This window comes from Hibiscus syriacus, unplaced genomic scaffold, assembly GCF_006381635.1.
Source record: "Hibiscus syriacus cultivar Baekdansim isolate YM2019G1 unplaced genomic scaffold, ASM638163v2 tig00111099_pilon, whole genome shotgun sequence".
NCBI lineage: Eukaryota > Viridiplantae > Streptophyta > Magnoliopsida > Malvales > Malvaceae > Hibiscus > Hibiscus syriacus.
The window spans coordinates 1,042,062-1,066,385 of NW_024062984.1; the positions used below are offsets into that span (position 1 = coordinate 1,042,062).

Sequence of the window (24,324 nt, forward strand, 5' to 3'; positions counted from 1 at the left end):
CAGTTTAGTGAATTTCCCCTAAATAAATGAATGTTCACATTACCCTTGTGTTAGAGTAAAATTTACTTAAATGTTACACCCCTACCCGGAAGGCTGCATCGAGCAAGAATGGGTCCTTAGTAAATAAAGGTATGATAACAACTTACCAGTCGACTATAACCATTTCGAACCACAAACAATATTAGTTATCATGCAAGTCAAGGAGAGGCATTGGTTACTTATGGTTCAAGGTAGCCTTTCATACTTGGCAAGGATTTTCAAAATTCAAGTGCTGGTAGCGATACCTAGGATTGGGTATCCTCACTAGACATGAAACCGAGTTGGGAAATTCCAAAGATTTTAAGTCATGCCAACAATACCTAAAATAAAGGTATTGGTACTCTCAAAGTGAATGGCAACCTGTCAATTTAAAGTAGTATCAATACCAACCTGTCAATTTATAGTATCAATACCAACCATTTGGGTATCATACTGTATTTAGATTCGGGTTGTGGGGGATAACTATCCAAAAAGATTATCCGCTCAAACAGAGTTTAAAGCTACATGTCAAATGTTCCATATTCAGAGAAGGATTTGCTTAAACAGTGCCTATAGGCATTAGTTAAGGCTTATGTAATTATCAACTCTGATATTTTTCTTCCTTTTTCGGCTAAAAGGCACCAGTTAGCATTTTCCTTAAAAAATCTGTTCCATTGGCATGCCAACTCCGTTCAAGGACAGTCTGAATTGTCCCTGAAATAAAACCACAATCATCATCAGAACATAATTCAAAATAACAAATAATAACAATCCCAAAGCTGCCATATGAAAAGACTAAGGGAAATCATCAAGCTCCGGTATGGTGGTACCACTACAGTGAATAAAATACTCCAGATAATGCCCCCGTTTATGAAAATACAGGGTTGAATCCCAAGCACACGAGAAAGAATATATGCATGTCTTTGACAATGGAGTATTCTTTGTACAAACATAATTGATAATTCACTTTACGAAGCTGTGATTTTATTATCTTTCACTAATGGAAATTCAACCTTAAAATAAAGATATAGAATAGCAACTTACATTACTAGTTGGGCGACACGTAGAGCTCATCTTTAACGGGATGATGGAAGGAAGACCCTAATTAGTTCCTTCATGGTGACCTTTTTCCTGCAAGTTGGACATCTACCCTGCACAGCTAATGCAGCTTTAATGCATTCCTTGCAGAATATGTGCCCACACCTTGTCGACATCTCCTCGGTAAACAAATTCATGCAAATTGGACAACTGAAAGATGGTTCCCTTGGCGGTGGTTGCGGCTTTATAATTTCCTTGACCTGCCAATAGAAAAGTTAACGATACTTGAAACATTCATAAATTCAGTCAAAGTCAACAATGCACCAGTCAATAGAACACATGGATGGACAAAAATAACAAGAGATGTCTTAATCTGATGACCAGCCATAGTCGTACATTCTTTCCTCGAAAATATTAGATTACATCTTTTGAATAATGAACTGATGCAAGAGCTCTTACAATAGACTGTGGTGTGCTTTCCAAATTAATGTAATGATCACAATTGATAACTGTTTGGCTTGGAGGAAGTCTTCTACGTTTGTTCCGATTATTAGTAGTTGACCTAGCCGGCTGCCCTGTAAGGAGAGTAATGTGAGATACCTCAACTTCAGACAAAGAGTAATCTAGGGTTCGAAAGATAAATGAATGAAACAAAGAACCATCATTCTCTAAACTGGTTGAACCGGGCAATCTCATTAGTAACATAAAGATTGGACTTGACCAGAGTGCTGCCAAGCAATAGCTCTATCTTGGTTGAGGTCATATATTTATTCTATTCTAGCGCTTGAGCCATTGGCAAATGATAAACCCCACTTCAAAAGTCGCAAACCAAGAACAAGGGCTAACAGCTATCTGCCAAAACTAGAAATTTGTGTATATACTACTATATCCCCTAAATAAACTAGTACAGACTATAGAGATATCAAATACATTCGTACATTACATGAGTTTACTGCTCATTGGTCACAAATTCTTAATAAATAGCATCCATTCCAAAGTATCTGCAGTTTATTTCAATTTTTAGTGCAATTCACAAAAAAACATAATTTCAATACATCAGCTCCTTATAATCACTTCAAGGTAGATTATGTCACCTAGATTTTCACTTGGATTATGTTGTGTTGGTTAACTGGAGTGTGATTATTTTTGTTTCGAATTTCCCTCCTTCAGAAATTCATCTGCAGAAAAGACAAACAGGTTCCTTCCCTAATCTTGTTAATTATTTGATATTTATGAAACAAGAAAAAATGAACTGATGATTGAATAATACAAAGCACTTGAACAATGAAATTAACAAAGAATATTTTGACCTCATGTAGATAAATAGAATGAATTTACAAGATGGAATGGTGCATCAAAACAAGCTTCTGTCATAACATCCTTCTACTGCAACATGATGGAAATATTGTAAACGTCCTTCCCTCATAAATTAAACTACCTGAATCCACATCAACAACAGTCCTTCTGCTCCTCCTTGAATTATTTTTAGCCTGACATAAAATCCCAAGACAATTAGTAACACTCATGATTGAAATGAATCCATAAAGAACATATTTCACATACAGTTAAAGGGAAGAAAAAAAATTATTGAACAAGAGAAGCAAACCTCTGCAAATGCTGTAGCAGAAGATTCAATAACATCATCTTCAATAGCTTCAACATCAATGGCATCAGGTGGTACAGGCTCTATGGGATGGCCGGTCACTTCCTCGAGGTGAGCCTGTTGTGAACTACCCCCCTGTTCACTAATATCACAGGGTGGAGAATTTAGATCCAGCACCATCTTCCTTTGACGATACCCTCTAAGAGGAGTGCCTCTCGTTTCGATAGTGTTCATGTCCATTTATAATTTTCTACGCCCTTCCTAAAAACCACAGCCTCAACAAAATCTAAAAGGCAGCTAAAAAAAACAACTTTCTCAGATCAGTTCACCATATATATAATATCAAATTTTCACTAAACACATACCAGTTCAATATGGATAGTAACACCTCCAAGGTGAATGAGAGATATTTAGCAAATATATATATATAAACAAAGTTTCTATCAAATATATATATATATATAAACAAAGCTAGCTACCCACAAACGAGTTGCAACTATTGATTTAATCTTTCCAGTTGGATTTTATTTATTAAAAAAGAAATTATGAAAAATTAAAGGATAATGAACAACCACTTGACACGAAATCATTATTCTAGAAAGGGAATAAATTTAATCAAAATCCATACTCGAACGACAGGCCCAAAAGAAAAGCTATTAAGTATAATAAACTAATAATCGAATAACAAGTTAAAATTTAAGAAAATTTATCGAATAGGCCAATGTATCCTTTAAAAACTCCCGAAATAGAAGGAATATGAATCAACAGCAACACCGATCCTTGAATGAAAGCGAATTGAAATAAGAAAACAAACTGATAAGAGAATTAAAGAGAGTTGAGAGATCAAAATCTTGCCTTGAAACCCTGGGCTAAATCCAATAGCCTTCAGAATTTTCCAGACAAAACAGAGAATCGAAGAAAACAAGCGACGCCCAGAAACCTTCTGAAAGACTTCCCTGTTAAGGGGTTTTAAAGAAGTAAATTTGAGTGTGACCACGCACAAATAGTGGTGCCATGGGGTTTTGAGTTATGAACTTAAATTATTGGGTAAACTCAATGTATTGTCACAAAACTGTAGGAATGGTTTTATTTTGATCACTAAATTAAAAATATTATCAATCACGTCATTTAAATGTTCAAAATAGTATTATTAAAACAAGAATCAGATAGTTATTATCCCTTTAAATTTTAAATTGAACACTATAGTCTATATTTATACGGGCTTATGAGTGTTTATTAATAGAAATACCAATATGATAATGAAAAATTTTATATACGTAAGACTAAGATTAATTATCATTATAAATTTTACAAAATATCAGATGTGACTTACAAGTGAGAAAATAATTAAAATATTAATATAAAAATACATGAAAATTCAAGATTTATATATAAAGCAAATATAAATCGGAGTTCAAAATCTTGAATAGCTCTATCTAAACTTCCTTGTGGACCTTGTGTCTCGATCACTTACGACCGAGTCAAGAATACCCAATACTTCATTATGTGTTTGAAGAATAGCCTTATTGCATCCTCAACATTATACTTCTTTGGCACATAAATGAACACTCCATACTTACTAAATCGATGATTGATCGACTATCACTAAAATATCGTTGCATCCATCTACCATTGGCAATCCAATAATGAAGTACATAGAGACACTTTCCCAAGCTCTCTCAGAAATTGGTAAGGGTTCGAGTAATCTAACTAGGGTTCGATTATTTTTCCTCTGGACTTTTGGCTTAAGGATTCTTCCTCTTGTCTGGCTTGTATTCCTCCTTGAAGTCATTCAACTAAAAAGTGTTGTCATATTGCTTACTTCGAAGAGAGCTTCCTCTAATCTTGAAAGTAGCTAATGGTCACGCTATTAGTTTTTACCACAAAACTTGAATCTCAACAAGTAATGTTTCCAAGTTCGTAAGTAATATACTATGATAGTCATCTCCTTTTCTTGCATAGTATACCACCACTTTTGCATCAATACTCCCCATATGACAGTCAGAAGCATCACTGTGCACTTAAAATTTTATGTGCGATCAAGAAGTGCCGACACCGATTCCTTCATCACAGCTTGCTTTAAAGCCTCGAAAACTTGACATTTCTCATTTCAATCTTACACTGGATTTTTCTTCAACAAATCAGTTAAGGGTGTGACAATCATGGAATAGCCATAAATGAATCTCTGATAATAGTTTACCAATCGAAGGAATAATCATAACTCATGAACTTTCCTGGGTGGTTCACATTCTAGAATGACTCGAATCATAACCTCATCCATACGCAACTTTTATTGGCCTACAATGTGCCATAAGAATGTTACCTTTTGTCGAGCAAAGGGACACTTTTCCTTTTTCACATAATACTTATTTTCCTTTAACATTTGGAAAACTTACCTTAAGTGATCATCATTCTTTTTCAAAGTGTTATTATACACCATAATATCATCTAAGTACATTATAACAAAGCGGTCTAAAAAAAGTTGGAACACTTTGTTCATAAGTGTACATAAAGTTGAAAGAAATATAACGTTAACTAATGGAGAACAAGGTTGTATTACATCATTCTCACCCTATACAAATTATACCCACCACCGTCAAATACTTCTAATTTTAATCTAGATTGGGTTACCCATTAATGTTTGTTACATCAACGTTATCGTTGTCGACCCTTTCTTCTCACGACAAACTCTTTGTTTCCGTTTGAACCTTCTTCAAAGCCCTTGCCATTTTAACGAGGTACTTTCTCCGAAGTTTGCAAAGCTTAGAGTCGACATTTTCACTATTGATTATAAATTCAAGATATTATCCAACATGGACTTGGAACTATGCGTGCAATGTTGGACCGAGGATATTACTACCAAGCCTTGCAATTACATTGTATATGTTTATGGCACTAAAACTCATAAGCGACCATGTAACACCCTAAACCAGTACGACACACAGTTGACCGATCAGAGTGCTACACGGAACCACCGAGGTGATTGACCAAATATTTTTCTTACTTTCTCTGATTTTAAAGCGGCCATTTTAATAATAAAAACACCATAAAATATAACTTAAACTTTACATTAAAAATAATACAGACCAACTCTTAAATACAGTTACGACTCAACTTTACAACAGGGTTTACAAATATACATGCTCTTTCAAAATCTTGAGACGTACTCTGATATGCTTTGGTCTAGACCTTGGTCACTCTAAAGCTCTTCATCTGCTCCACCTAATCAGTGTAAGGAAACAAATTTCAAACGCTGAGCTAACTAGCTCAGTGCCACACTAAGAACTAGATCATACTAAAAGTGCATCACTGAAAGACTCAAGCTATCAATTCTATTGCTTTGCTTTAGTGAGTATATTTGTATACTCACTCTCTACTCTATGGTAGACATCATGATGCAGCTGAGCATTCTGCATCTCGGAGCTCACACACCCCTCTAGTCTACCGAGGAAAAGGCCCCCAGAATCTCTACATCAGACACCACACCCTCGACTAACCCACCCCTTACGAGTGTCAGGCCTTGGCCTTTGTTAGTTAGCTTAAAGTGCCTTGCGCACTCTCTAAGGATATCCGGATTGAATCTATACTTTCGACACTGCTAGCTTCTCTAAAGGAACTTGGGTGACTTGGGTCGTTTCCTAAGCATTCATACAAGGCTAATCTTATTTCATCATACTTTATCTCGTTTCTATGTTTGAATTAATCATTAATATATTCTCACTTGTAGTCTTATTTGGGAGTAATTATAAGCTTTTGGGAAACCCCACTTGATTCTATAATTCCCCTTGAATTACAAGCCCAATTCTAAATCTCGATATCGATACTTACCTTACAATATCGATACCCTCTCCTCAGTATCAATACCCAACCCCAGGTATCTATACCTCAGCTGAAATACCTTGAAAAAAAAGAGGAAGTATCGATACTCATATGGGAGTATTGATATTGGACCTTGGGTATCGATTCTCTTTAGAGTACCGATACCAAAATGGCATTCTAGAATCTCAGTCTCGATCCAGAACAACTGGTATGAGGAAGCTGTGAGTGTTACCTGATTGCCTTGGCTGCTAAAACCTCTCCAAATCAACTAGGGGTCACATTTTTTTTACCTCTAGCCTTTGAACGTTCAACCACTTCCTTAGCTAAACAAATGCAAGAAAAGGGGTTTACTAGCTTATATAAGACTTAAAACAAGGTTAAAGATACTTCAAACAACTGAAATTTACTAGAATAAACATGAATCCTTTGATTCCCTTAACCTTTCTTAAAAACACATTTTGAAAACTTAACCAAAACCTAAGATTTAGGGCTTGAAATGAAACTTAAGGAATGAGATTAAAACACTTACCTTAATTACTTATAACTAAGCTTGGAATTTGAAAAGCTTCCACATTTAAGCTTTCTCTTGGGAAGGAAAGGGGAGAGAGAGAAAGAAGATATTTTGGGTTTTAGTTTTCATGTGTAAACACTTAAGGTTAAGGGGGGGTTTATCCTTTAAAACTGGCTATGGGTAAATTGCTAATTTGGTCACTTTCCTTTTAAATCCATACTAAAGCCATCATTTACCCTTCTTTTGGGCCTACTGAAGCCCAAAACCCTTAAGAACTGGTCTAGGAAATTTAATGGGCTCAAATTATGGGTTTTGGGTTGACCCGGGGAATTACAGACCAGGAGACCTTGATGACCAAAGCTTTGGCGGAATCAAGGGGGAGTTTGAAAACAATAATTATGGCCTTAATCTCATTAAATCCTAAATGTTAATATCTAAATCTCTAAATTCTTAAATTTCAAGACCTAAATCTCTAAATTTTAATCAAATTTATCTTTTCAAGTTTTATCGATGTTGCATGTCGTCATGTGGCCCATTACACTTGTATTATTCTCCACTTTAATTCATACCATGACCATTACTGACTAAACTTTACTTTGCCTTCACTTAGGAAATATCATAACATTCACTAAGATATGATAGATATTAAGGAATTTTAGGGATTAGGACAATGATGAGTGGGTCGCAATAGGTGGACGGTCGTTTAGTGACGACGGTGGCAATGTCCATTGATAGTAATAAGGGCTTAGAATTAAACTTTTTAGGGGTTTGAGTTTTTTTCCCGAGAGAGAGAGAGAAAGAGAAAGAGATTTGAGGTTTTTGAAATAAGAATTTTATTTTTTTAAATAAATATTTTTAAAAAATTATAACCACGATATGTCACATTTTGAGTGGTTTTTTTTTTAATGATCATGATGAATCTAACTCTTAAAATGATCATGAAAAAATGTTAAATATCTATCTTAACCTAAAGACTTTAAGAATTTAAAATGAATAAAAAATAATTTAAACATTAATTTTTCTAGTTAAGTGATTAAAATTAAATTAATTTTGAACCATAAAATATACACTAAGGGTGCGTTTGGTTCACGGAATGTAAGATTACCAGTGGGAATAAAAGATTACCAGGGAATAGGATTACTGGGAATGTTGTATTTTGTGTTTGGTTGGTTTAGCAGGAATGTAAGATTACCGTGTTTGGTTAAAGGAATAAAATATTATTTGAATGTATATTTGACCAAATTGTCCTTATTATATATTTGTATAATATTACAAATTGTAAAATATTTATATATTTTCTTTAAAAAATTAAATTCATAATATTTATATAATATTTTTTACAAAATTAAAAATATAAAAAAAGTTTAATGAAAGGGTAATTTTTTAACAACTGAACTTCATATAAAATTTTAATTTTTGTAAATCTAAAATAATTTAAGGATAAATTTGTAATTTAAACTTCGTAGAATTTTTATTATTCAATGACAGAAGAAGGATATTTTTGGAAAAAAAATAAAAATTTAAGGGCATTTTAGTCCAAAACGCCGGTAATGTTACAATACCTAAGGGAAGGGAGGTAATGACATTCCTGGTAATATACCCCAAAAAATCTACTATTGGTAATAAAACATTACCGGGAATGAGATTCCCGGCCAACCAAACATGGGAATGTCACAATCCTTGAACCAAACACCCCTAAGAACAATACAAAAAATGATAGAAGGGAAGTACAAAGTATATATTTAAGGATTTTGAAATTAACACCAGGAACTAACTACTTACCGACAACGACATCTTCGATTCAGTTATAAATTAAATCTTCTATTAACTTTAAAAATGATAGAGCATGTCAGTTATGTAATCCAAAGAATTACTATTGACTTGGTAGGTAATATATATATTAGTAATATTTTAAAAAACAAAAACAATAGCATTAGTAAAATACAATGTAATTAAATGAAGCCATTAAAAGGCAACTGAAGTACATCTCATTAAACGGTCAACTCCACTATTTCAAATTTAAAGCCTTTTTTAGAACCGACTGTTCTTTATGCCGCCATTGTGCTATCTATAAAAGACTACACAAGCGCAGAGTTTGGCTTTAATGCTTTCTTCTCTAGTTTTGTTTCAAACGTTTCAATGGAGTATAGGATTGTATGGCACCAATCTCACCCTCTGCAATTCACACCGCACCATCGTCAAATACCTCCGTCTTCAATCCACATCGTCTTAACACTTAATGTCGGCTACATCGCCGCCGCCGCCGCCGACCCTTTCTTCTCGCAACGAACCCTCTGTTTCCGTTTGAACATTCTGCAAAGCCCCCGCCACATTAACGAGGTTCTTGCTCCGAAGCTCGCAGAGCTCGGAGTCGACACTTCCTCCGCTGATTATGAAGGTGTCCTTCAAGACATTATCCAATGTGGGCTTGGAACTGTGCGTGGAATGTTGGACCGGGGTTATTACTGCCTATCATTGCAATTACATTCCGATATGCTTGTGGCAATGGAACCCATGACCGACCAGGAAACCTTGATGACAAGAGCTTTGGCGGAATCGAGGATGGAATTCGAAAACAATAACTATGGGATGGTAGGAGCGACTGGGTCATCTGTTAAAAAGATGGTGAGGAGGGTCAAAGTAGAAGATGGAGAGGAAGGAGATTGCATGGTTTGCTTAGAGGAACTCGGAGTTGGATTTGAAGCATCCCAGATGCCATGTTCTCATCTCTTTCATGGCGGTTGCATAGAAAGATGGTTGAAGCAGAGCCATTATTGCCCTATTTGTCGGTTTGAGATGCCCACCGATTAGATGGATTACAATTCTGTGTTTCTGTTTTCTTCATTTGTTTCTTGTAGAACTGGTGATTGTTTATAAGTTGGTTTCGTTATTTTATCCAGAAAAATGGTAGTAATAAGATTGAATAGAAAGTTGATGAAAGTTAAATCCCAAGAAAGAAATATTAAAGTATCTGCTGATCATAAACTGGATTTTTATTTATGAATAATTTCAAACAAGCTAAAAATTGCTTAAAGGTAAAAAAAATGTTTCCAATTTAACAAAGCCTAGTTAGAATTGCCCTAACGATGAAAGCTTTACATCAAAGCTTCTCAGTTAGTTTGAATATGAAGGAATTAACAACGCCTGTATCCAGCACAATCCATGAAGACTCGAACAGTTCATGGAAGAATTCAGCTCCAGTTTCCTCGGCCGCGATCCTGAATGCAAGGCCGAATGCATTCCCTTTAAGTGCTCCGAGACGAGGCTTCCCACAGACCCCAACAATCAACACCTTGGATGGCTCTTGCAACATGCAGGCACAAAGGTTTCAGCTTTGCTCCCTTCTCTTTCAAGGCATCCATTAGAAAGTAGCAAAACTTAGTCAGAGCCTGGGGGTGACCCAACAGCTTTGTGTCTACTGAATCTTCAAGCTTCACCCACCTAAAATTTCTCCCACTCCTGATGCACCCACTCTTTGTTATTGAAGCACTCCCTTGCCTAAGAATAGCTCTTTGTATCTTGATTGCTTGCTGCATTCCAGATTTCAGCTTATCAAGATTGCATAGGGACAGTGCATCATATGCCACCCCAAACTGCTTCAAAGCACACGTGCCATCCGATTGCATAAATGATTCAAGCAGCGCAGTAACCCCATATACCATATCCGCTGCTGAAACCCTTGAAGTATAACCATGTAGGCGCAAGAAACTTTTGTAGTAGAAATCATTAAGTCCGTATTCAGGCAAAATTTGTTCAAATTGATCTTTCATCTTCTGTTTTACTTCATGATTCATGTACTGGAACTTCTGCTGGCAATCTACAAGTGCAAATCCCATCCTTGCAAGAAGAAGCTTAAGCTTCTTCATACCATTATCACTCCAGGTCTTCAACTTAGGGGCAATGTATGAGGAGCACAGCATTGAATCAAATAAATTCCACTCTCTTAACAACACAAGTCTTGGTTCATCTTCATAGGCAATTCTTGAGGAATCAGGTGCTCGAACCTTGGTACCATCTTTAAGAGTCACCGAAGTAACAGCATCGAGATTCCCTAGACTGTTAATATGCTGCTGAAGCTCCATAACCCCAGCTTCATACCTCTCATCTGTTAGCCCTTCGTGAACAAACTGATCAGTAAGTGAAACTCAAGCCAGCCAAGGCAACTCATTTGTGTTTTTCCTCAAAGAATGTGACAAATCATACATCAAACACCCTGATGGCTTTCCATGGAAAGTTCCCATCCGATAATAATCCCTTTTCAGTTTCTTAAAACGCCGCGACACTGGTTCTTCACCTTCTGAGGATGATCGTCTTCTTTTCCTAGAACTATCCCTGACTCTCCCTTCCTCCTCTTCCTCCTCGCTTTCGCTATCTTCATCTTCTTCACTATCCAACTCTGAATTATGCAAAGAATAGCTAGCATTTGCCAACTCCTTAACCTCAAAATCATAGGCCAGATCAGCCAACCGTTCATCATCATTAGTATAAAGAACAACCACTTGATCATTCTGATCACTCAAGTTATGCAAATGAATCGGCCTATGACTATCTATGATAAAAACCCTTGCAGCTGACCCTAGCTTAAGATCCTCTTGGAGGTCACGGTGGCAGCCCCAGTTTATCAAAAGCATAGGAACGGGTTCATCAGAGGAAGAACTCAATTCAGATGCTGCATGTTCTCGGATTTCTTGAAAAGAAGACACCGGATAACACGAGTACCGGACAGAATCAGATTCAAGAATATGGAAAATGATTTTGAGAGCACATAGAGAGTCAACATCGGAGGTGGACGGGAATATAAGTAAAGGAGAGAGAGAAGATGCCCCAGCTGATTCCCTAAGCCTCGAGTAAAATGACTCCACTCTTTCTTCCCTCACCATTTTCTTCTGTTTTCCTCGACTGGACGCTCAAATTTGATGGAAAATCGGAAACTTTTCTCCGGAAAATAACAAAAACTGATACCCGGAAACAAAAATCCCTCACTTTTCTTCACGTTATTTCACTAGATTGCATCCTAAATCTAAGACCTATAAGAAGAACCTCACACTATAATTCGATTGGTATCAATCTTAACTGGACATAAAAAAATCATGAAATTGGGGCAATCCTAAACAAACAATAAAACAAAAACCAGATTACAAATTGGTGATATAATAAAACACAGAAGAGCAGCGTTGACTTGAAAGAGAACTGAAAGTATTTCAAGTACCTGAGATTGAAGAAAGAAAAGAGAAGTGAAATTTTCTCCGCGCCTTTTGTTTGCTTATTTTGAAATCCAGATCTGGGAGCAAAATAAAAGACAGTGAAAAACGGAGGGGGAGCGCTGTCTTTTGCTTTAGCCGTGAGTGATTTTCATTTGGGTTTTTTGAATTTTAGGGGGTTTTCATTGAAATTTTGAATTGTTTTGAGCGACCGCGAAATTTTGACGCTGTTTGAGTTTCACTGACGCCGACGGATTCGCTTTTAAAAAAGATTAACGGTCATGATTAAATCGCCTTTTGGCGTTGGGGATGAAATTAAAAAGGGTTATATTTAGTAATTGTCCAAAAATTATTGTACAGATTTTGACTTGGCATAAACTTCATCGTTAAATCAATCAAGTTCTTCTACTAGTTTTTTTTAATTAATCCGGGGTAAGTACAAAACATTATATGTTATAAGATAATTCTCAACCCTTTAATATTGAACGCTCACACCCCTGACGTTCACGGTGCTCAAACCCGAGTCTCAAGTAATAATAATCATTCCTTTATTACGGAGACCACTCGATTCATGCTTCTTCTACTAGTTTAATTGTTAATTTAAGGCAGATGTCAGTTCGTCATATTAGAGGTGTAAGTAGCATATTTAAAATACAGTTAATTGCATCATATGTTCCCAATCCATGACCCTCATTTTAAGTTAGTCCCTAAACTTTTAAACATTTTAATTTCATCCTTAAGCTATGACTATTATTCTAAATTAGTCCTTAAACTTTTAAACATTTCATTTTCATCCCCAAGCTATGATCTTCATCCTAAATTGGTCCCAAACTTTTTGAATATTTCAATTTTATCCTAAATTATTTGTATATACTAATCACATCTCTTGTTAATAAAACCATTAGGTAAGTTATATTATTGTATGTTTGAAAAAAATTTGTTAAACTATGTTTGAAATGGATTACATATTTGGATGAACTTGAGGATGAAATTGAAAGATCTAAAATTTTAGGGACCAATTTAAAATGAGATTCATAGTTTGGGGATGAAATTCGAATGTTCAAAAGTTTAAGGAGTAACTTAGAATAAAGGATGAAATTGAAATATTTGAAAGTTTAAGGACTAATTTGAAATGAGAATCATAGTTTAGGGACATATATTGCATGTAACTCTTTAAAACATGAAGATTAAATTGTAAATTAGTATATATTTGTTATAATGATAATTTGGATCTTATGTGTTTAAAATATAAACAATGTCAATAAGAATTATTTATTTTTAATACGTCAAATTTAAATTATATGATGCTTGCGTTTTTAAATATTATTCATATTATATTTGAGCTGAATAATATTAATTCAGTTATTAAGTGAATATGATGAATCAATTAATACTTAATATTTTCAATATAGATTTAATTTTTTTTATCACAGTTGAACACCTTTGATGTTATTAATCCGATTAGACATTTTAACTTGTTTGAAATATTAATAAAAGGAAAAATACAATCGGAGATGAGAAATTAGAGTCTCCTTGTCCCATACTTTCGCTAAATTTCCTTTTTTAATATATATATATATATATATATATATATATATATATATATATATATATATATAGGTTATTTTTATTTAATCTTGAATAATTTTACATATTTATTAAATTTTTAAAATAGGGATGATTTTTAATTTTTTAAATTCCTACACTGATATATGCTATTTAATATAAACCCTAACATGATAGCTCAAAATTTCATATAAAATTTGTAACAAATCGAACAGAATCAAAATCAACCAAAAACTTAAGTGAAACCGCTATGCTTCAAAGTAGCCTTCAGGGTGCATTTAATTCACAGAAGTTGAGATTACCGGTGGGAATAAAAGATTATCAGGGAATATGATTACTGAGAATGTTGTATTTTGTGTTTGGTTGGTTTAGCAATAATGTAAGATTATTGTGTTTTGTTAAAGGAATAAAAAATAATTGAAATGTATATTTGACCAAATTGTCCTTATTATATATTTGTATAATATTACAAGTTGTAAAATATTTATATATTTTCTTTAAAAAATTAAATTCATAATATTTATATAATTTTTTTACAAAATTAAAAATATAAAAAATGTTTAATGAAAGGGTAAAATTTTATTTTAACCCCTGAACTTCATATAAAATTTTAATTATAGATTTTTTTTTTGTAAATCTAAAATAATTTAAGAATAAATTTGTAATTTAACCTTCGTAGAATTTTTATTATTCAATGACAGAAGAAGAATATTTTTGAAAAAAAATAATAATTTAAGGGCATTTTAGTCCAAAACACCAGTAATGTTATAATACCTATGGGAATTGAGGTAATGACATTCCCGGTAATATATATCAAAAAATTCACTATTGGTAATAAAACATTACTAGGAATGACATTCCCGGCCAAACCAAATGAGGGAATGTGGATTCTATTCCGGGAATCCCATATTCCCCCTCCAAACGACCCTCCATGTATTTTACAGTATCCCACACGAACAACAAAAGGAGCAAATTCGCAGGCCTCATTTCCTCCAAAATGGACAGCAGCAACCCTGGGAGAAATGAAGAAACACAGAATTAGCATGTATACATATGCGTGTGTGTAAGATTTTTAGAAACCATACCACAGCAATCAAAGTGCTCAGTGAGGTCACTGGAAAACATACCCTCGCACCGCTGTTAGTTGGTTTCCGATTACGGGGAGTGTTGCATGGAGATCGCTCACCCGGTGTTACCTTGCCTCCATTGTTCCTCTCTTCTCGCACCTGATTAAAAATGTGAGTGTAACCGTCGGCGGAGGACGGGTTATTCTCGTCCCAGTCACCGAATTTCGGAACAGCAGCACCTTTATCAGGCTGCGACACCAGAAAGCAAAAAATATTCGCATTCGAATCAGTTTGTATCAAGAAGTGTCATCGTATGAAAAAGAGCGGTTCGAGCTACAATCTCGAGAAAAGCAAGAAGAGCATAATGCATTATTATGTTGATGCTTTGCCATGTTAAATGAGATGATGTACGATGGATAAGCTATGCTTTTTCAAATCCACCAGCACACTGATTCTGTTTTATGCATTTGTGAAAGAATAAAACGGAAGGAAGGAAGATAAATTACACTTTCGTTCCCTCTAGCACTCGGCTTCATTTTGGATCTCCCGGGTGATGCCATGCTACCCCTTCCTGCTCCCCGTGCCTGGTGATGAACCGGTGATTTATCTATGCTGTTTTCTGATCCAATACTTGATCTCGTAGATCGTTTCGGGGCTTCACCAGAACTTGCTCCGCGACCATAACGAGACGGTGTAGAGTCCCCGGAAGGCCTGCGGTTGACGTTCTCATTGCGTGCCGGAGAGTCTGCGTGTTGTTTGCGGTCGTCCAATTCTGGCTTCGGTTGTGAAGCCGAGGGAGCTCTAGTTGGAGCAACGTAATCTTGATGTAATCCCGGACTCTCCTGGGGATCATTTGGGTTCACAATCATTCCCCCAATTCGACCCTGACGAGCCTTATCGAAATAAGCTGTGTAGGGAACATTCCCTTCACTCTCCCAAGTGCCAAACTTGGGTACACGAGAACGTTGCTGCAATCAATGGCAACAAAAAGCTAAAGATCAATAACGGGGTCAACGATTAGCAGATCATAGATGGGGCAAAAACAATTCCAAGATATGCGACTGTCTTTTGAACAAACTAAAGAGGAGCATGCTTATAACTTAAGCTCACACTTTAAAGCTTGGTCCTCCGTCAAATAGTAAAGCTGTTTCGATCAATTCTGAATCAAGCTAATTCCATTGAAGAATCCATTTCAGAAAATTCAGGAAACCAGATGAGCACTAAAAAAAATTTACCATTACAACATGAGCTTAACGAAGGATGAAATAGGGAACAGTTGGGCATGAGAATAAAGTAATCTAATCATTATTCTTGTCATAGATGTAAAATTGTGTTTGCATGATTCCGAAAGAGTTTTAGTTACAAAACTCTCGTCTTTCTCTTCGTCTTTTACAATTTTCTCAGGAAACAAACAGAATAATAGTGGAGACTAAACCAAAGCAAAAACAACAAAGGAACCTGGAAGAAAGATCAAAAAAGAGAAAAACTTACTGCCATTTATCTCTCCAGCAAACTTGAGAAACAAAACCCAGAATCCAAAATTGAACAAAAAATAAATCAGTTTCCTCTGTATTCAAACGAACTACAAATAAAACCTAGACAAAATCTACGACCAAAGAACCCTTCGACACAAAGAGAGAGAGAGAGAGAGGGAAGGCAGGTTTTAAAGAGAGAATTTAATCTCGACCATTGACCGGAGCCACCGGTAGTGTTTGACCATTCTCCCTCTCTCTGAAAATCTATGATGCTTCTCGTTTTCAGATCTCTCTCTCATGTCTTTCAACCCAACTCGGCGTACGTTAAAATTTTGCGAAAATTACGAGTTTAGTATTTAAACTATTAGTTTTGATTTGTTTTAGTATGTAAACTTTTATTTTTTAAATCATATATGAAATTAGTTTTTGTTTCATTTTAGTACTCTCCGTTAAAATTTTTAGTTTTTATTTTATTTTAGTAATCCTATTCAAAAGTTAACATTATTTTTTTAAAATTAAAAGTTTAGGTACTAAAATGGATCAAAATTTATAATTTAGGTATTAAACTCGTTAAGTTTTTAACGAAGGGTACTAAAATGAAATGAAATCTAACCACTTGGCATAATTTTGAAAAAAATAAAAGTTTAAATACTATAATGGACTAAAACCGACAATTTAAGCACTAAATATTAGTTTATCTTAAAATTTATGTTAAAAGTAAATTCTTAAATAAATTTAAGGTAGGTTGAATTTATACAATTTTAATGAAAATATAAAAAATATTTAAAACATATCATAATTTGATTTTTTTAAGACGACTGATTTTAACCTCTTCGGTCCATCTTTATCTAGGCTGGCTTCTTTTGACAGAATGCCACTTGCCCCCTCCTAACGCATCCCACACACTGTGTCATGCGCATATATAATTTAGTGTCATATTGTCATTTAATTTTTAATTAATTATTTAATAACAAAATGACTCTAGTGACACTATAGAAAAGTCATATACACGTTAATAAGAATGGACAAGGCCCATTTGCAAAAAGAAAAATTAAAAAAGAAAAAAAAAGTCAACAAACTTTCTACACAAAGTTGATATAATTTATTAGTTTTACATATAAAAAAATAGCAATTTGTTGGCAAAGATCAAAAGAATATTTAAATTTTGAAACGGGAAGATAATGATAGATCTAGAAATTAAAAAATATGATTTAAAATTTTATTTTTTTAAAAATGGATAAACTATGTATTTAGTACTTAAACTATTAGTTTTAGTCCGTTTTAGTATTTAAAGTTTTAATTTTTCAAAATTATATTTAACGTTTAGTTTTTTAATTTCATTTTAGTATCTCGCCATTAAAAATTTAACGCGTATAGTACCTAAACTATCAGTTTTTGTCCATTTTAGTACTTAAACTTTTTTTTTAAAAAAATCAAAGTTTAATGTTAAATTTTGAACTGATGTACTAAAATGAAACAAAAATTAAACTTTAGGTGTAGTTTAAAAAAACTAAAAATTTAAACACTGATAATTTAAATATTAAATGCGTAATTTATCCTAAATAAACTTGAAGAACCGAATACTTGTATATATATAAAGACAAACACAGCCAGTTGGAGTCCATCTCAATGTGGTAAAATTGAATTGATTTGGTCTTCAGTGGTAACTACTTTGTCAAACCGTGAATATAGGGAAGGCTTAATTTATTGAACTGCCAAACAATTTTACTATGTCCCAACTGTTTCTCCTGCGTTCATCGAGGGCAAAACGGAGTTATTTTACTGCTCACTATATCAAACATTATTAATTTTTAAATTGTAGATTAATTTCATTAGTAATTTTATAATATTTTAATTATATTTGATTAATATGAGGTACGTGTAAGATAGTAGTTATTTAAAGATAATTCTCAATCATTCGATAATGAATACTCACATCATTGACATTCCTGATGGTCGAACATGAGATCTCAACAATTCCTTTACTGTAGAGATTGTTCGATTCATGCTAAAATATTTTAATTTAAATATTAAATTTTAATTTCAGATTTAATTTATTGAGCTGCCAAACTATTAATAATTAAATTACATGATGGTCTTGTATTGATGCAGTGATGACATGAATGGAAAAAATAATCTATTTCATCGTTTTTTCTTCATTAAAGTTAGATATTCTTTTTTATCAATTTTCAGTCTTTGTTGAAAATCATATTTTTTTTAATATCTTTTTGCGTTCATCATAGATATTAATAAACTCTTTTTTTTTGTATTTTTATCATTTTATCGATTTAAATTTTGTTGAAATTCTTTTACAACTCACAAAAATAAACATAAATTGTTCGTATTTTTTTGAGATTTTTGATGTCGTATAAAAATTCAAAAAAATGATAAATATTCTTTCAAATGATATAACTTGAAATTAGACTCGTCAGATAATCATCAAAACAAATCAAAGAATTAGAACGTTAAACTTTTAGATGTAATTTTGTTGAATTTGATTATATTTCATAGAAAACCAATATAAGGAGAATAGAGATAGATGAAAGGTGAACATTTTGATTTGATATTGTCACAGTGATACACAATGTGAAGTAAATTGATATTCAATATTATTTACGAATATTTTACATCTAAGTCTTCAAAATATGAGCCTACTGAATGATGTTCGGTATTTAAATAATTATGTTTGTGATGTGTGTTGTTAATGAAAAGATTATAAACATATATTATTTTATAGTTATCTTAGATTATTTAAAAAAAAATAAAATCTTTTGATATCCACTAAATAACTACAAGAGATTCGATTATATTTAAAATAAAGTTATTATAATATTTTATTATTATTCTATTAATAAAGTAATTCGAATTCAAAATCTAATAGTCATCGTTATCGTAATTCTTTTATAACTTAAAATATGGTATTATTTTCATGTTCCTTTTTTTCCCCCTAAAAAGCAAGCCCATTAGCATACCACACACCACTAATCCCTTAGCTTAATCTACACGGATCAACGCGGCTGTGAAAAATAAATAAAATAAAGTAGGAAAAAAAAACACTAGTACATCTTTTAGTGTTAAACCCTCTTCATTATTCCAAAGGTAGATCCCCACTTCACTGACATGGGGCTTTTCGAGTTTAAGTTCAGAAACTAAAAACCAGCTACCATAACCAATGATTCCACTAGTTTCTTACTGAGTTTCCCATCCCCCCCTTTTTTATCTGATGAAATATCGATAACCACTATGTCAAAATCAAGTCATTTAGGATGATTCAGCTATTGTTCTTTGTTCTTTTTGCTGAAGGAGCAATGGCTTTCCTTCTATTGGTAAAGATCGGGCCTTTAAGAGAGCCCGTCATGAAGAGCTTAGATCAATTAAAGACGGGGAAAGGTCCTGCTACTGTGAAAACGATTGCAGGTACGATGTCTGTGATTCTTTTGTCGAGTCTCATGAGCATTGTCAAGATCCAGAACAAGGGTGCGAAGCTTGGAACCATGTCACCTATGGATCAGGTTCTATGGAGAACCCACTTGCTCGAAGCTTCACTCATTGGTATGATTCTGCTCTTTTTCATGCCACATTTGGTTTATGCATTCGCTGTTAGTAACTAAGAATCTTTTGCTTGACTGTTAAATCATTGCCTTTGTTTTAAGCCTCTTACAAAGTACAATGTTGTTTGGTGACTCTGGTTTTATGGTAGATGTTGAAACTATGAGAACAATCTTTGCAGCTGAAGATGACTGCAGGGTAGTTCGTCTTTCTGCATTGGGAAATTGCACATTATGTATCAGACAAAGCAATGATAATATAATAACATATCATGAAATCTAGTGCATAAGCTAAAAAGTCGTATTGCCTGTTTACCTTTATTGACTCGTTAAGTTGATTTCTGCGCAAAGACATTAGGAGTGTTTTAATCTTTTGATGATATTTTTTTTGTCAATGGGTCTTAAAGAAGAGCGGTAATATACGTTCTAGTTATTGATACATAATCACTTGGTGTTCGAGCAGTAATATATGTAGCCTTTTGAAACTTGGGACAGAAGATGGCCTATTTGTTTGATAAATCATTAGAGAGTTTTGGTGAGTGAAACCAAGTTTGTATTCAATAGGTGGAGATGTGGATTTGAACTCAAGACCTTTTGGAGGTTAGTTGTGGCTAGATTCAGGGTCAGGCCATTGCCTTGGCTTCCTTCACTCTTATTCTTTCTCTTGTTCTTGCAAGTGTTTGGTTGTTTCAGTCTTACGGGGTCAGTTCTCGTCTTCCTCGTGCCTATGAACTCACACATCCACAAACAATTACGGTGTGCGTTTCCTATATTTACCCCTACGGTTCACTTCATGATTCCATACCTAGAATCTCTTGGTGGACTTTTAAACGGTTCACTGTTGTCTAGATTTTATTGAGGTATCAGCTCCATGGGATGATAATTACTTGCTTTCCAGTGGAAAAATAGAGTAATCAAAACTCTGCAATTATGGACTTAACACCGTTATCAGTTGCTGCATGCTACAAATAACACAATATATATAATCTAACATTGCTAAATTTTCGTTTTATCTTCGCGTAGCATGCAGGATTAGAAGCAGTTGGAACGAATAAGCGTACGCATGTAACATAGCTGACATGAGTATTCTCACTATGAACTTTACCCGTCTCGTGCAACTAGTATGCTCTCATGTCATAAGCCTTTCTTAAAAGAATTGTTAATTCCGGATTAACCAAGCAAAGGTTATACTTAAAATGCATGCCAAAATTAAAGTTTAGGTTGTCTTGTAATAGAAACCTTGCTTGAAATTAAACAGTATGAACTGCGGTTCTGAGCATTTGCTGATCTAAACTGAATAAGCTTCATGCCTGTAATATTGACTGAAATGAATTTTCTTTTCTTACCCCTTTATTTAGTGGTATTGGTGCATAATTGTGACTTTATGAGCTTGATCTTGTAGGTTTTAGTCTGTTTCTCGGCTTCATAATTGATCGTATGCACCATTATATTAAAAAACTTATCGGGTTGAGGAGTAGGGTGGGATCGTCGAAAGAGGAAGTCGAACGTCTCGAAAAAGAAAGATCACAACTTAAAGATAAGGACAACAAAGCCTCCAAGGAGATAAAGCTACTGAAAGAAGAAATCTCTACCCTATCAGATAATTTGAAGAAGCTGAAATCAGAATCTGAAGAGAAAGACAAGAAGATCGAAACTGCTGAAGCACACATCGCTTCTCTTCAAAAACAATCTGCGGATTTGCTACTCGAGTATGATCATTTATTAGAAGATAACCAATACCTTCAGAATCATGTTTCAGGATACAAAGAGTTTGAGGAAATTTTGAAGGGTTCAGAGAGAGAAAAAATCGTGTTTAGTGTACTGATTGGTGTTACTTGAGGAGACTTAAAAGGGATCTGTGCAGGGGGGAAGTAGGCCTCTGCATTGTTGAAAATTTTCCAACTCTTGAAATGTTAATTCTTGGCATAACTAAATTTAGCTTTATTAAGAGCAATTTATTTGAACATTAAAGAGTTAATTAAGAAGCAATCATCAGTAAGATAGTACTAAACACCAAGCAAAAATAAAAATAAATAAATTATGAGCTATTTTTCTCACATTCAGAGGCAATTTGGTTCCCTGATTTCTTCTACAGTGCCAGTATGATCCTTCACATTGGTGCAGTTCTCTAGCCTCAATTTCCCCCCTCATCAACCCTGCTATTGCCGACGAATTAACTTTGCTCAATTAAAAAGGTACAACAAACCCAGTACTAAAGATAGGCCATGCCATGCCTTCCTGTTAAAGGTATAAAGGAGGGCACAGAAAGGAGTACTTACCTGTGTACTGAATCTGTATGGAAGAAGAAGAGCTTAATTTACAGAAGGCTGGATTTCTTCGCTGCATTGTCGAAGGCAGTTCGGAGAAAAGAACCTGCTAGTTCCTGCAATTATCCTCAATCCACAATCCTTGCAACAAAACAAACTTGGTTCAAACAGTCATTATCCAGCAGTGAGGATCCATAAACCTGAGTTGTAGAGGCTGAAAGCAACAGGAAGCCCTTCAATTGACCATGAAACTCATCTCACGGTCCAATATATCCAAGGCATATGCTATAGCTTCATATTCATGTTGCCTTTTATCTCCCATAACGAAAGCATGGAGTTTCCCATTCACATCCAGGACACTGTATCCAGGTACTTTCTTCTTTCCCGAGTTTTTCATGAGTTTCCTTACTGCAGCTACTTCATCCCACATGTTTCCCTTGGCAAAAAAGTTTGAGACCAATGCATGGATTCCCAAGTCATCTGGATTTAACTCAAGGACCTTCTTTGCTGCCACCTCCCCAATGGACAACTTCCCATGATTGCAGCAGCCAGACAGTAGAGCAACCCAAACGGCTGCCCCTGGTTCATTGTTCATAGACTCGATTAGTCTATAAGCTTCTTCCTCTTGTCCTGCACGAGCTAAAAGATCAACCATACAGGCATAATGCTTCTCAGTTGGTTGGATATTATATTCATTAGCCATCATATTGAACCAGTATTGACCTTCGTTCACCAGTCCTGAGTGGCTGAGAGCCGAAAGAAGTGCAGCAAAAGTTGTATCATCAGGTTTTAAGCTCATGTTTGTCATCTGATGGAAGAGTGATATAGCTTCCTTTCCATGCCCATGCACCCCATAGCTGGCAATCATTGCATTCCAAGAGATTATATCTCTAGAAACTATCTGATCAAAGACTGCACGGGCATAAGAAAGTGATCCACATTTCGCATACATGTCAATCATTGCAGTGCCGGAAACCTGTTCCAAATCAAGCCTTCTAGTGATACATCCGTGTATCAATTTACCCAGTTTTAACAACCCACACTGTGAACATGCCATAAGAGCACCTACAAGGGACACCAAGTCTGGCTTAAATCCGCAGCCCTGCATCTCTCCCAACAACTCTAGTGCATTTCTAGCAAAGCCATTCTGAGCAAAGCCAGAAATCAATGCCCCCCAAGAAATATTGTTCTTAATAGGCATCTTCTTGAAGACGTGCAAAGCATATTCCAAATATCCATTCTTCGCATACATATCGAGAATGCTAGTGTGAACCACGACATCCATGGAGAGACATTTCCTAATCATATATCCATGAATAGCAAGTCCCAACTTTGAGTCCCCAAGATTTACAGATGCCCGAATCAACCCCAACATCACAACCCCATCTCCTTCCATCCCTTCCCTTAGCATTTTTCTATACAAATCAATCGCCTCATTTGTCCGCCCACTCTGCACAAACCCTGTTACCATAGTAGTCCAACAGACAAGATCCCTTCTTGGCATCTTGTTAAACACCACCATCGCGTCATCCATTTCACCACACTTAACATACAAATTCAAAACAGAAGACACTACAAAGACATCATTCTGATATCCGAAATCAACCGCTTTACGCCAAATCTCCTCCCCCATTTTCAAGTCCATCGAGCTAGCACAGGCCTTAATAGCCATGGTAAAAGTGGAGCTGTCAGGCCTAGTGCCTTCCACCATCATCTGACGATAGAAACCCAGAACTTCTTTTGGAAGTTTTTTACGAGAATAGGCAATGATCATCGCATTCCACGAATCTACGCCTCTATTAGACAATTTATCGAACACTTTACGAGCTGATGAGATATCGCCAACTCGCTCATAAGATGCTATAAGATTGCAAACGGAGTTTTTATAGATGCAAAAGCCGGTTAGAATCATGAAAGCGTGAATTTTAGCTATGGATTTTTGGTTTTTGCAGGTTAATAGAAGAGGTTTAAGATGCTTTCGCCATTTAAGAGCCTGCATTTCGATGGAAGTTTAGTTATAGACCTTGCATAAAGATCGACTGAGGAAGGGAAAGAAAATAGGCGTGAATTGGAGGGACAACGATGAGTGAAAAGAGGAAAACAAACAGCTCTCTGTGGGAATCGAACCCACTACATGGTTAAAAATAACACGCTTTACCGGCTGAGCTAGTATGGCTTGCGAACTGAATGGTGTTTTGTATTTATTTGTAA

General features: G+C 34.9%; 5 protein-coding genes and 1 pseudogene across 6 annotated transcripts; 2 read left to right on the top strand and 4 right to left on the bottom strand.

Annotated features, from left to right (window-relative positions):
- Positions 1-383: 383 nt before the first annotated feature.
- On the bottom strand, positions 384-3,641 carry LOC120153251 (E3 ubiquitin-protein ligase RNF4-like). 2 transcript variants are annotated; one of them, XM_039165242.1, is made up of 6 exons: positions 3,515-3,641; positions 2,663-2,956; positions 2,495-2,546; positions 1,516-1,631; positions 1,063-1,319; positions 384-732 (listed from the first exon to the last, which is right to left on the bottom strand). In XM_039165242.1, exons 2-5 carry the CDS (start codon positions 2,897-2,899, stop codon positions 1,095-1,097), a joined length of 630 nt encoding a protein of 209 aa, XP_039021173.1. In that variant the 5' UTR covers positions 2,900-2,956; positions 3,515-3,641; the 3' UTR covers positions 384-732; positions 1,063-1,094. The 2 variants fall into 2 exon arrangements, with proteins under 2 accessions (XP_039021173.1, XP_039021174.1); XM_039165243.1 differs by having other exon boundaries at positions 397-732; positions 1,063-1,316.
- A 5,487-nt stretch (positions 3,642-9,128) lies between these two features.
- Positions 9,129-9,800, top strand: LOC120153340 (E3 ubiquitin-protein ligase RNF126-like). The gene has a single exon (XM_039165317.1). It carries the CDS (start codon positions 9,129-9,131, stop codon positions 9,798-9,800), a length of 672 nt encoding a protein of 223 aa, XP_039021248.1.
- A 289-nt stretch (positions 9,801-10,089) lies between these two features.
- Positions 10,090-11,960, bottom strand: LOC120153229 (annotated as a pseudogene).
- A 2,694-nt stretch (positions 11,961-14,654) lies between these two features.
- Positions 14,655-16,522, bottom strand: LOC120153186 (RPM1-interacting protein 4-like). The gene is made up of 4 exons (XM_039165189.1): positions 16,315-16,522; positions 15,330-15,791; positions 14,884-15,072; positions 14,655-14,769 (listed from the first exon to the last, which is right to left on the bottom strand). The coding sequence occupies exons 1-4, from the start codon at positions 16,318-16,320 to the stop codon at positions 14,740-14,742; spliced, it is 687 nt and encodes a 228-aa protein (XP_039021120.1). The 5' UTR covers positions 16,321-16,522; the 3' UTR covers positions 14,655-14,739.
- Positions 16,523-19,398: 2,876 nt separating this feature from the next.
- LOC120153185 lies at positions 19,399-21,744 on the top strand. Its single transcript, XM_039165187.1, has 2 exons — positions 19,399-19,850; positions 21,249-21,744. Exons 1-2 carry the CDS (start codon positions 19,565-19,567, stop codon positions 21,683-21,685), a joined length of 723 nt encoding a protein of 240 aa, XP_039021118.1. The 5' UTR covers positions 19,399-19,564; the 3' UTR covers positions 21,686-21,744.
- Positions 21,745-22,152: 408 nt separating this feature from the next.
- LOC120153202 (putative pentatricopeptide repeat-containing protein At3g25060, mitochondrial) lies at positions 22,153-24,112 on the bottom strand. The gene has a single exon (XM_039165204.1). The coding sequence runs from the start codon at positions 24,110-24,112 to the stop codon at positions 22,349-22,351; it is 1,764 nt and encodes a 587-aa protein (XP_039021135.1). The 3' UTR covers positions 22,153-22,348.
- Between the last annotated feature and the right edge of the window lie 212 nt (positions 24,113-24,324).